The sequence below is a fragment of the Bos grunniens genome, chromosome X (genome assembly GCF_055505025.1).
Source record: "Bos grunniens cultivar Pamir isolate PY7600 chromosome X, Bosgru_T2T1.0, whole genome shotgun sequence".
In the NCBI taxonomy this organism is placed as follows: Eukaryota; Metazoa; Chordata; class Mammalia; order Artiodactyla; family Bovidae; genus Bos; species Bos grunniens.
Window position 1 is genome coordinate 83963366 of NC_141194.1, and position 13142 is coordinate 83976507.

Sequence of the window (13142 nt, forward strand, 5' to 3'; positions counted from 1 at the left end):
GTATCAACATCTACCATCAATTCTATATTCAAGTGGTATTGAATGAGTTAACATTCCCAAGCATATGCCTTTGTACCTCCTTTGTGTGCTAGTCTCTGCCTAGAATGTCCTTCTAAGTTTTCTTCCTGGCAAGTTCTTATGCATCCTTCGACTCAGCTTCAGTTAAGCCTCTTCTAGGAAGTCTTCCTTGATTTTTTGGAATAAAGTCAATAACTTCTCTGTACTACTATTGCACCTTCTCTCTCTCTCTCTCTCTGACACTTCTGCTTTCTTCTTGCTTTTGTTCTTGCTCTCCTTCTTTGTACTTAATCCATCATCCTTCTATCTATATCTATGTATTTTACATCCCCTTATAGATCATGTCGTAAGGACAGGAGCCATGTCTTATGCATCTTGTATCCCCAGTGCTTCTTCATATAAAGCTGTGTGTGGAATACATTGGTTACTCAATAAATATCTGTTGAATTAAAAGCAAATGAAATTAGGAATTCCATTTTGTAAATGCCCCATATTTTAAAACAGAGATGTATTTTACTTGAGTTATATCTAATGTGTTATATATATATATTTTTTTTACTTGAGTTATATCTAATTTAATGATTCCTGAGTTGCTATTTCATTTTTTTCAAATTGCCTCCCAGATTTCTATAACATTGTGAACTACTCTTATTCAAGCTAGCTATTAATGGTTAGTACGGACCTGGAACTTAATTTTTTTAATGAAATGATGATTTTAAAGTCACTTCAAACCAAAGTTTTATTAATAGTTTAAAGTCTTCTAAGAAAGTTATACTATAAGTTGCTGAGCAAACTGTTTTCCGTAGACGGAACAAATGTAAGCAAGCTTCAGCCCAAGCCACTTTCTGAATTATGACCAAATCCAACTGGCAGGCATTAGTTAACAAGGTTTTATGGTAGTAAATGATTCAACTTTTATTTCTGTGGTATGCAGTATAAAAACAACAATAAAAAAAACTGGGAATTAATCCTTTCATAAGGACTGTGTGTACATGTGTGCACATGCTCAATCGTGTCTGACTCTTTTGCAACCCCATGGACTGCAGCCCACCAGGCTCCCCTGTCCATGGAATTTCCCAGCCAAAAATACTGGAGTGGATTGGCATTTCCTTCTCCAGGGGATCCCAGGGATTGAACCCACATCTCTTAGGTCTCCTGCATTGTCAGGCAGGTTCTTTACCAGCTGAGCCATCAGGGAAGTCCCATAAGAATTACCAAAAGACGACCATTTTGATGTGCTCCTGCTTCTGAATTTAACTGCTATTCAAATAAAATGGCACCCCAGGTCCATTATCAGTCACAGGAGAGTGTGTGCTGCCATCTACTGATGCAAAACAAGTGGACAGGAAACCTTGCTTACAATTCTGAATTACAAAACAAGCTTTTACAGTGACCTCTTTCATCAGAGCCATTATAATTTATATTCATAAATTATACTAAAGATAGGATTAAAAAACATTGTGACACAATAGGCACAAAGTGACGAAAATCAGCCACTCAAAATCAAAAGGAAAAAATGATAACAATACCAGAAAAACTTCCAACCGGAGCAATTTCCTAAATGAGAAACAAACCATTCACTTTTAAGGACAAGGATTTAAGAAATCACTAAATACTAGTATTTAAAAATGGGGCTCATGATGTGGTTTCAGTGACAGAAAAGTCAATCAATGTATTGTCCTACATATAAAGTAAACTAAGTTGTCCAACCATGAAAAGATTTTCTCTTTAGCATAATGAACATTCTGATTTCTGCAAACAACCAAACAAAAAAACAAAAGAACTCTCTAAACCCATATTGGCTCTATTTGTGGGTAAATTAAGAGAAAGAATTTTCAGTGGGGAATTTCAGCTGGGGGGCGGCACGAGAAGGAAGTGTTTGTGGGGCCCAAAGGAGGGAAGTCCGAAAACAATTTCTAGGATTGCACAATTTTGCTGACAGTCAGCACCTTTTGAAAAAATTCAGTAAAATGTAGGGGTTTCTTTATTTTCCATCAGATTCAGACCAGACCACAATGAACATGCCAGACCCAGGCTATCCATCTGTGTAAAACTGAAAGATGATCTGTTCATTTCAGCCATTAATGAATGATCCCAAGGGCTGGCCCTCACAATTGCTATCTGCATGGAAGAACAGCCTGACAGCTCTGTGGTCTGGGCTACTCACCTCACAGTAATCAGATTCCCGAGACTGAAGGTGAGGCCACCCTTCCCACTTCCCCTGCTTATAGTGGAGTCCACTTTGGCATGGGCTGTGCCTACATTATAATAAATCTAGTGAGATTTGTAATAGGTATCAAATAATCATGTTTTACTAAAGCAAGGCTGTTACATTTTTAAAATCTGATATAATAGGTTGTGTAAAATAAAGAAAACTAAGGCATTAAGTATTCCAAGAATACTTTAACTGAAATTATCCAGGCAATTCTTTCCTTTATTCATCCCTTTTACACAAACAGACAGCCGGCATATGCAGAAGTAAACTGAATAAGGGAAATAATACAAGCTTCAAAGGCAAAGAGATTTGCATTTCAACTCTGGGTACGTCATGCATTAGTTTGGTGATCTGGTAACTTTAGCTTTTTGAGGCTTATTTTCACTGATCTGTAAAATGAGGCTAGGAAAATCTACCACAAGGAATTACAGTGAATATTAAACTCGATAATGCATGTAAAGTGGCCAGCAGAGAAGGCACTTAGTAAATGGGAATTATTTCTGCTTTTATTCAGGAAATAGTTGGTATCAGCACCAAAGAGGCATATTTAATCATGTACAGTAAAGTCAGTTGGCTAAACCCTCAATTCCAGTTCTGAGCACTTACTGACTACTGTAACCCGAAACTTAGCCTTCCCAAATACCTCTGTCTCAGATTGTTTCAACATCAGCACTGTTGACATTTGGGGCTGAATAATTCTTTGATGCAGAAGAGAAAAGAAGGAAGCCTATCCTTTGCATTACAGTGTTTAGAAGCATCCTTGCCTCTATCCACTAGATGCAAGTGGCATTTCCTGTGCTGTGAGAATAAACATGTCTCCAGATACTGCCAAATGTCCCCTGGAGGGCAAAATGGCCCTATGACCGCCTCTGCAGAGTCTTCCTGTGACCTATAGCCTGCACCGCTCTCTTCCTTTTCTGAGTTCTTTTAGATGGACTGTTGCATGAACAAGATGGCATCCTATTCTTTAATTGTGTCACACTAATAAACTTTATCTTACAAATAAAATTGTAAGCTTCTTAATATCAGAAAATTATATTTTGATTGTTTCCTCCAAAAGACTCTGGCATAGAACAGACAAGTAGGAACCTGGTGAAGAGGCACTTGTTTGCTCATTTTTCACCCATTCAATCAAAGAGCATCCATTAAGTCCTTTTATGTACCAGGCACTTTATTAGAGCTGGACATGTGGGAAAAGAAGACACAATCTCATCTTTAAAGAGCTCCTGGTCTAGTGAAGAAGACAAAGTACAGTGGGATTATTTGCTACAGTAGTTCAAAGTTCAGTCACTAAATTGTGTCTGACTCTTTGAGACCCCATGGACTGCAGCATGCCAGGCTTCTCTGTCATTCACCAACTCCTGGAGTTCGTGCAAACTCATGTCCATTGAGTCGGTGAGGCTATCAAACCATCGCATGATAAAGGCAGCAAAAAGATCCCTCAACTCATACTGAGAAAGACAAGGACAGCTTTCCTGAGGAGGCATCTTTTGAGCTGAGGTTTGAAGGATGAGTTAGACGGAGGGCACAAAGTGCAGAAAACTTGCAATCTGTTAGATGCTTTTGGAGTATGAGTTTAATGAGTATGCTTCACAGAACTTTGGCTCTTTTCAACAGAGAATTTGTTTTTTTTTTTTTTAATCTCTCTGACCTAGAAAGGTAACCGGAAAAGGAGTGTTTTGTAAAATGGAGCAACTGTGTATGCACAAGCATGGATACACTAATAACACTGCAAGAAGGAGGTTGAAAGCATCAGTTTGCCCTGACTTCCTGTCCATATAGCAATGTTCCTAAATTAAGAGAAAGGGCTATTTTATTGTGGCTGCCCATTTTGATTGACTGTGTTGGATTCTGAGGTTGAATTACCTATCATGATTGATCAGGTGGGTGCCCCTAGGGTATGATCATAGGATATATTTCATCAGACTGTTTCATCTCTTTGGGGGAGGTATAATCTTAAAATAAAACTTACTACTTAATTCATTTAGTGAAGTTTTTCCCTAAATTGATTTTTTTTCAAGTGAAAATATTTGGTTTCTGTGTAATTAGGAGTAAGGGGGGGGGGTGGAGATTTAAAATACACAGTGCATCTCAAACTGTTTATCTCATGACGTCAGGGAGCCTGCAAGCAGGTTCAAATTTTTAAAGGTTTAATTCCCACTCAAAGTGGTTTATGAGAAACACTCTCATGAAGAAACGGATGATGGCGGAAAAAAACTCACTTAGCTTCTCTAGGATCTCCTCATCTGTCATTTTGGATTTTTTCCTTTGCCGATCTGTGTTTCTATACAAAGTACTGGAATTGGCGTTCTCAGCAGAAGGTGGTGTGACCTCTTTATTTGGTGCTGCTGGTGAAGCAATTGATTCAACCACGGAACGAGTGTAGATCTTAAAGACAAAAAGTTTTGTTCCAAGTTAAAGACAATTGATGAACCAATATTGACACATCAGAATCACTGAACATCTGCAGTTTACATGTGGTTCACTCTTTTTTAAAAAATACACACAGTGATTTTTCATCATGTACTTTTATAATTATTAAATGTATCCTTTACAATTACAACTCTAGAAGTATCAATTTTTTAGGTCATTAATATATTCAATTACTGACTCAATGGACATGAATTTGAGCAAACTCTGGGAGAAAGTGAAGTACAGGGAAGCCTGGCGTGCTGCAGTCCATGCAGTTGCAAAGAGTCAGACATGACTTAGCCACTGAACAACAATAAATTCAATGTCCCTTGAATCCAAAATCACTAACTGAGTGTGGGTGATACAAATACTAGTGAAAATTCTGTAACTAAATAGTTGTATAACCCTAGATAATTACATCATCTTCCTAAAGTTTTAGGGTCTGAGTATACTTGCTATCCAGGGAAGGCAATGGCACACCACTCCAGTACTCTTGCCTGGAAAATCCCATGGACAGAGGAGCCTGGTAGGCTGCAGTCCATGAGGTTGCTAAGAGTCGGACACGACTGAGCGACTTCACTTTCACTTTTCACTTTCATGCATCGGAGAAGGAAATGGAACCCACTCCAGTGTTCTTTCCTGGAGAATCCCAGGGACAGAGGAGCCTGGTAGGAGGCCGTCTATGGGGTCGCACAGAATCGGACACGACTGAAGCGACTTAACAGTAGCAGCAGCATACTTGCTATCCCTCTTCTAATTCTCAAAATTTATGTTTGACCTTCCCCCTTGATTCTTTCCAGAAACACCTTATCTGTATCCCATCATCTTGTATATGAGATGGCAGCCTCCAGGACTATCAATTTCTGTAGAGGTATTTACCGAACTGGAACTGTTTTTACCTACAAAAGTCAAGCAGGAGGAACTAGAAGAGGAAACTATAATAAAGGTAGCATTGGGCTATTACATTTTTGGCCACACACAGACTGGATCAACAGAATTATGATATTCAAGTACCCTATTTTTCATCACTTTCAATCCAACAACCATATGGTTCACTCTTAGTGTTGTACATTCTATGGGTTTAGATGAGTGTATAATGACACGGGGGCTTCCCTGGTGGCTCAGTGGAAAGAATTCACCTGCCAGTGCAAGAGACACAGGTTCAGTCCCTGGGTCAGAAGGATCCCCTGGAGAAGGAAATGGCAACCCACTCTAGTATTCTTGCCTGGAAAATCCCACAGAGGGGCCTGGCAGCCTACAGTCCATGGGATTGCAAAAGAGTCGGACATGACTGAGTGACTAAACAACAATGTAATGACATGTATCCATCATTATGGTAGCATACAGAATATTTTCTCTGCCCTAAAAATCTCCTGTGCACCACCTATTCATCCCTCCCTTCACCCTGCCCCTCAGCCTTTAATAAGATTTTAAAGACAACTGATTTCTATCAAAAAAAAGAACTTTACATTGCTTCAAGTATACTGCCCTTGAAAGCTCTCAGGAGCTAGTCTTTTGAGGTCCCCAAACACACTGTGCTAATTGTGGTCTTGGTTCCTCTGCTGATGCAATACTTCCTTTGTGATTCCCATGGATTTCATTCTCTAGCTTAACTTCTGCAATGGTTTTAAAATTTAGCACGTATTTATATATTGTTTGGCATTATTCTCTCACTGTCATGTGCTAATCTGTATCTCCAAACAGTAGCCCCAACCAAATTTGTATCTTATATTCTAGTTCTTTACCAGCTGAGCCACAAGAGAAGCCCAAGAATAACAGAATTGGTAGCCTATCCCTTCTCCAGGGGATCTTCTGGACCCTGGAATTGAACCAGGGTCTCCTGCATCACAGCAGATTCTTTACCAACTGAGCTATCATTTCAGGAAACCTGGATTTGATTCCTGGGTTGAGAAGATCCCCTGGAGAAGGTAAAGGCTACCCACTCCAGTATTCTGGCCTGGAGAATTCCATGGACTGTATAGTCCATGGGGTCTCAAACAGCTGGACACAACTGAGCGCCTTTCACTCACTTATTCTAGTTCTGGGAACACAGATGCTCAATAGATACTGGGCCATCAACTAATTTCGAACTCTAGGATTGTTTCAAAGGACATCTGTTGAATCATTTGGAAACAGTCACTTGGGACTTACTGATTTTGTATGCTCTGGTCTTGGTGCAATGACTGGTGGGGGCTCATTGTCATCTTCTTCTTCTTCCTCTTCTTCATCTTCTTCTTCAGACACAGGAGGAGCCAAAGGAGGCTCTGATGCTGTTTTTGTACTCTTAGGATAAAAACAAAGACCAGATATTAACTCTTCATTGTTTTTCTTCAGAAATGAGAAAAGGGAAATAAGATATTTAAGCATGTAGGGATAGGAGGGAATTTCATCTTTTACACATCAGCAGAACTGTCTGCAGTTTGGTGGCCAGGACCTGCCCACACTCAGAGATAAATTCAGGTCAGGATTTAAGCACCATAGATTTTTTAAATTCCTTTCATTTTCCACTGAGCTCAAAAACAGTGAACTATTCATGTAACATTTTCGAGTTTTAATGTTTTTTAAATCAATGAATATATTGTAAAAATCAAATTAATTGCCAATAAAGCCTTGAATTTGTACCAGGCAGGTTATCACTGTGTTGACTGCTGACAGTTTATCAACAAGAAAAGGGCTATTTTGTGCCTAAAGATAAGAGCATGCATCTGGATATGGCATAAACGTGTGTGTGTGTGTGCTGTCACTTCAGTCGTGTCTGACTCTCTGGGACTCTATGGACTGTAGCCCTCCAGGCTCCTCTGTCCATGGGATTCTCCAGGCAAGAGTACTGGAGTGGGTTGCCATGCCCTCCTCCAGGTAATCTTCCTGACCCAGGGATCAAGCCCACATCTCTTGTGTCTCCTGCATTGGCAGGCAGGTTCTTTACCACTAGCGCCACCTGGGAAGCCCTGATAGTACAATAAATATACACAAAAATCAAAATAGCCTCAGATTGAAGAGTAGGTCCCTGAAAGGTATTTAGTGTTTAATAACACTAATACCAAAGAAGCTGTGATGGGTGAGAAGCAAATCAGATTCCTACAACTATGGGAGGCCTCATTAACTCCATATTAATTATATAGCCATTAGTTTAACAGATTTAGTGACTACAACATTGTTTCTATTTTGATTCCCATCCAGGCTACTAGAAGATGCTGAAACTTATAAACAATTGAGACTATGTCTAGAAGGCGTAGTCAATCCCATGAAGTCACATCCTATAGGATAGCTAGGTCTACTGGAAGTGTTTCTAATGCAACAAAAGCACAAGCAGTGTGAAGTACAATCTCCCCCTAAAATCATAAAAAGTACGTAAAGTACAATTCCCCAGTCCTAAGTTACTGAGTCTGAAAGAAGTGATCCAACGTGACCTTAAAGTTCCAAATTTAGTTCATCTGATCAATAGAAACCCACCCTTAGTCAAGTAGTTTAATCAATTATCTCCATCTGGAAATCTGGCCAGCCCTTTGAACTCAAGTTGCCTGATGGGAAACTCAGCATCTTCTTACAGAAATATGTACCTCCTGAAAGATAATGTCCTCATCTTTTTGGACACCCACATATCATTCAAAACCTGCAATTATCAACCTTTCCTCCAACATCTAATTAGTAACCTAGATATCTCTGGAATTTAAATCTAATCTCTATTCCCACTGCCACTGTCTCACGTAGGCCCACATCACCTCTGGGCTTGGATGCTTGCAATATCTCTCCAGTCGGTCTCCCTTCATCCAGTCTTACCTTCTGTCCTTAATTCCTTCTGAACATGTGTGATCAAATCACTCTTTATAAGCTTTAATAACTTAACTCTCTTGCTCCACAAAACTTCAAGGGCTTCCCCCTATACACTTACTTAGACCAGATTCCTTAGAATACTATTTAAGGGCTTCTATGATTTGGCTCCAACCTAACTTTCAAAGATGAACTCCTATGATTCCTTTTCTTGCATCTTAGTCTTCATTCAAACTCATACCCCTTTGTCCCCTTGCTCTCTTCACTACCCTGCCCTTTATCATGCTTTCCGTTTGCCAAGAATACCCTTCTGTATCTTCACAGATCCAATCGCATCTGAACTTTAGGATCGAGTTCAAATTCCACCTTTTCTATGAAGCATTTTTCTAATTCAACGTTCAAAATATGTACCAAGTGCATACTTTGTACTAGGCACTGAGTTTAAGCCCTTGAAAAGGGCCTGCTTCCTTTATCCCTCCCCAGATAAAAGGAAGCTCCTTTCTTTGAATTCTCATAGAAAATGGACATATTTTATGGTGTGTAACATGATCCATATGGTACTACGCTTCTTTATGTTCATACTTCTCTTCCCTTACTCGACTGGGCTCTAAATTTCCTAGTTTTGACAAGGAGGCACTTGATAGATACATGTTTTTAAAAGTAAATATCCAGTTGTTCTTAACTCCAAACAGTGAGTTCATCAGTTTCTTTCCTGATCTGATGGAATATTTTGAACATTATGTAGAGTTAGTTTTAGTTCTACAAGTAAAACCAATAGAAGCAAGCTAAAAATAAGGCCAATGGACCATCCTAGGAAGTTGGTGTTCAAAATAACTGACCTCCCTAAAGAGATAACAACTATTTGTCAACATATCTATCTTGTATTGCACAATAATGACAGTAATTAAGTCAAGGGAGGTAAAGTATGTGTTGATGATGGAAGGTTGGCATTTCTGTCTTTCCCACTTTGTTATCATCTTCCTTCATGTGCTGTTTTCAATGGAGTCCAGGAAGCTGTCATAGCAAAGAAGCAGCAGGAGGGCAATGAGCAGTAAGAACAGGAGGGCTACCTTCTGCTCTGTTCTGAGAATTCTGAGCAAGGCACCAGTACCAGGGCCTCATGCAAGTCTCATGTGTGGAGAGAATGAGTTTTCGTCCTTGTTGCCATATAAAAGCAGCAGCAGTAGTAGCTTACATTTAATGAAGACGTAGTAGGTGCTAGGAAATGTACTAAGTATATTATATGCATTATCATATTCAATAGTCACACATGTTTTAGGAAGCAAGTATTAGTATTCCCAGTTAAGGCTGAGGAAAGAGAGGGTCACAGAAATCAAGCCACTTTCCCAAAGTGGCCTCTGCTTGTAAGTGGAGGAAAAGACTAAACACTTATGTCCAGAGCCTTTATTCTTTTAAGTTTTCTCTTTAGTTGTGGTAAAATAGACATAACATAAAAGTTACCATTTTTAAGTGTACAGTGCAGGAGAGTTAGGTATATTCACATTGCTGTGCATCCATCACTGCTATCCATCCCCCGAATTCTTTTCATCACTGAAACTCTGTACCCATTAAACCACACCCCATTTCTACCTCACCCAGCAACCACTTTCTGTATCTATGATACTGACTACTTTAGGTACCTTATATATAGGCAGAATCATGGTATTTTTCTTTCTGTGACTGGATAGTTTCACTTAGCATAATGTCCTAGAGGTTCATCCATCTTGTAGCATATGTAAGGATTTCCTTCCTTTTTAAGGTTGACTAATAATCCATTGTAAGGATATACCACAATGTTTATTCATTCATCTGTTGATGGACACTTGGATTGCTTCCACATTCTGGTTACTGTGAACATTGCTGCTACAAATATGGGTGTATAAATACCTACTCAAGACTCTGCTTTCAGTTCTTCTGGGTATATATCCCAAAGTGGAACTGCTGGATCCTGTGTTAATTTTCTTCTAAATTTTTGAGGAACTGCCATATTATTTGAAAGTCTTTAATTTTCACCAATAATGATTTACTGTACTGCTGTCACACTGACTGCCCAGGGTGATATCAAGCAGGCCAGCATTTGTCCTTTATAAAAGGAAGAATTAGCTTGATTATCCATGACTCTGAATAAGCAGTTAGGAAACTTTCACTAATGCTAATTAGAATATTTCACTCTTAAGGAAGCAGGCAGGGCAGGAAATTATTTCTATCAGGTCATCAAAATGAAACTCATACAAAGAGAATCCTTGTCTAAGACGATTTTCTCTGTATGAGTATTCTTTCAGATACTATAGCACTTTCAAGGCCCTTGAGCTAAGTTCCTTATTTTCCAGTCACTTCTCTGGAAACTATCTATGGGACCTTTAGTTATCCCCTCCCCACTTCATCTCAGTTTGTTGGAACAGGTGACACCAAAAGATGTTAGTGGTATGGCCTTAGACAAGTTATTTCACCTCTCTGAATCTCATCTGTAAAATGGAGACAGTGAGACTTACTTAATTGGGTCATATGCTGAGTGAGAAAAGTCAATCCCCAAAGGTCATATACTATATTATTTCATTTATGTGAAATGTCCAAAATGACAAATCCACAAAATCAGATTAGTGATGCCCTAGGGCTAGGGTGGGGTAGATGGGGTTAACTCTAGGCAGACTTGGGAGACTTTATTGGGGTGATGAAAATGTTCTAAAATTGGATTATGGTGATGGTGGCACAGGTATATACATTTACTAAAACGCATCAAACTGTACACTTTAAAAGGGTGAATTTTATCATTCTAAATTATACCTCTTAAACTATTTTTAAAAGACTCTATGTGTATTTAAAAACTAGTCCTGCACAATTATATTCTGTTGGACCACCAGAAATACCAATCATACAAGACCATTTTCAATTTTTCACTTACCGAAGGATGGGCTGCTATGTATCCGTGTGCGCTTTTATCTGAAAAGTGAAGATAAAGATATTACCTTTGTTTTGTAAAGACTGTCTCATTGAGAGACTATGCTCTAAAAAACCGCATGTGTTTGACCAGAAGGAAAATTGTCAATTCAGTATTAAATAGATATCATGACAAATGACATTTTTGTTAAAATAGTTCACACCCTTGCATTATCACATTCTCGCCACCCCATTTTATAGGTTTTAATGAAGGCCTCCAGTGAACTGCACCTATACTGAGCAATGCTGAGATTACCTACTCCTGACTGGTATGACTCTACTCATCTATATTCAGAATTTTTCCTCAGCTTCCTCCTTCCCTCTTCCCCTCCTTCCTTCTTTTCCCTTCCTTCCTTCCTTCCACCCTGCCTTCTTTTTCCCTTCTGCTCCTTCCCTCCCCTTCCTATGCTATTAGTCACAACATGAGAGCATCAAGAAAACACATGGTGAGTTTCAGAATACAGCAGTAACTCAGATACTGTTGAGTTCTAACCTAGTTTTCAGGATCTCATCTTTGTAAGCTGAGAAAATGTGACACATAAAAATGGTTAAAAAGAAGTGGCAACATGGAATAAAGAATAAATTCTGAAATCTGCCCTATGTATTAAAACCAATGCCAAGAGGGAGGGGCTCTTTTTAGCTGGAGCTGTAATGATAGTATTCTCTTCTTCCTTTAGATGTAAAATAATAAATTGTTTTAGAGATGCAATCCAGATTATCCTTTTCAAAATGTAAAATTATTCTTTGGTATATTTCTCCAGTTGTTTATAGTGCAAATTTGGACATCAACGTGTCAGAGGCCAGGTCACATGCTAGCAAATGAAGCTGAAATAAGGTAGGGGGAACACAGCCATTTTGATCTCTTATAAATACCAAGACATATGTCTTTTTTGTAAGTCTGATTTTGAGGTCTGATCAAAATAATCCAGCAACCATAAAATTTGTGCTGTGTCATCATGGTGCAATTCAATGATCAAAAGGATAAAAAAATTAATTTCAAGAGACCAGTGTTTGATCCAGACTCCTCTTATTTCATGAACACTTCGCAAGGCCTGATCTTAAGTGACTTGAGTGTCTTCACGCCAGTGAAGAGACAAAACAACAATTGTGATTGCTGATTCAAACTGACAACTACTACTTCACTGGAAAATTTCCTTGTTTGAGCTCTAAAATCACTCAAGTACCATAAATCTCCTAACATCAACTTCAACTTCCAACTTATCCTCTGGCTGACTTATGTTGAAGTCATTTGGAAAAGGAGCTTGAACTGTCTTCAAATGCCCTCCAGGCATTCTGTTCTAATCCTAAAGTTCTGAGACTGAAATGACTTCAGGTTTTTGTTTGTTTTGGATATGTTGCACAGTTTGCAGGATCTTAGTTCTCCAACCAGGGACCGAACCCAGGCCCGTGTCAATAAAAGCATGGAGTCCTAACCTCTGGACCACCAGGGAATTCCTTCTCCTTTACTTTTTGATATCTTAGATTTATTCTTACCTCCTGATGTAAAGCTCATGTATTTCTGGTTGTTGACTGTTTCTTTGGAATCATAGAATTTGAGAACATCTAGAACAGCTTGGGGGTTCTTCTTCTGTTCCAGCTTTGTTATGTTGGAGGTTTGGAGTAATCGTGCCCATTGCTCAGGAATTCCCTGTGGACAACCAAAGGGAAAGAATGGCAGCTCAGAACATTCGGCAGCTGCATTTTCATGTTCCAGTAAAGTTCTTCACCAAGAAGCCCATGCTACCTGTAGGATTACACTTGGGAAACTGAAGTTACACTCTAGATTTAA

The 13142-nt window shown here is 39.1% G+C and overlaps 1 protein-coding gene across 18 annotated transcripts in view; it reads right to left on the reverse strand.

Annotated features, from left to right (window-relative positions):
- PAK3 (p21 (RAC1) activated kinase 3) overlaps positions 1 to 13142 on the reverse strand; it is a 126474-nt gene that overhangs the window by 56054 nt on the left and 57278 nt on the right. For all 18 annotated transcript variants that reach the window (XM_086388084.1, XM_086388086.1, XM_086388077.1 and 15 more), the window contains 4 exons: positions 12848 to 13001; positions 11319 to 11356; positions 6797 to 6928; positions 4456 to 4621 (listed from right to left, as the gene is read on the reverse strand). In XM_086388084.1, the coding sequence (XP_086244210.1) occupies positions 4456 to 4621; positions 6797 to 6928; positions 11319 to 11356; positions 12848 to 13001 (490 nt within the window). The remainder of the gene's footprint in view (positions 1 to 4455; positions 4622 to 6796; positions 6929 to 11318; positions 11357 to 12847; positions 13002 to 13142) is intronic.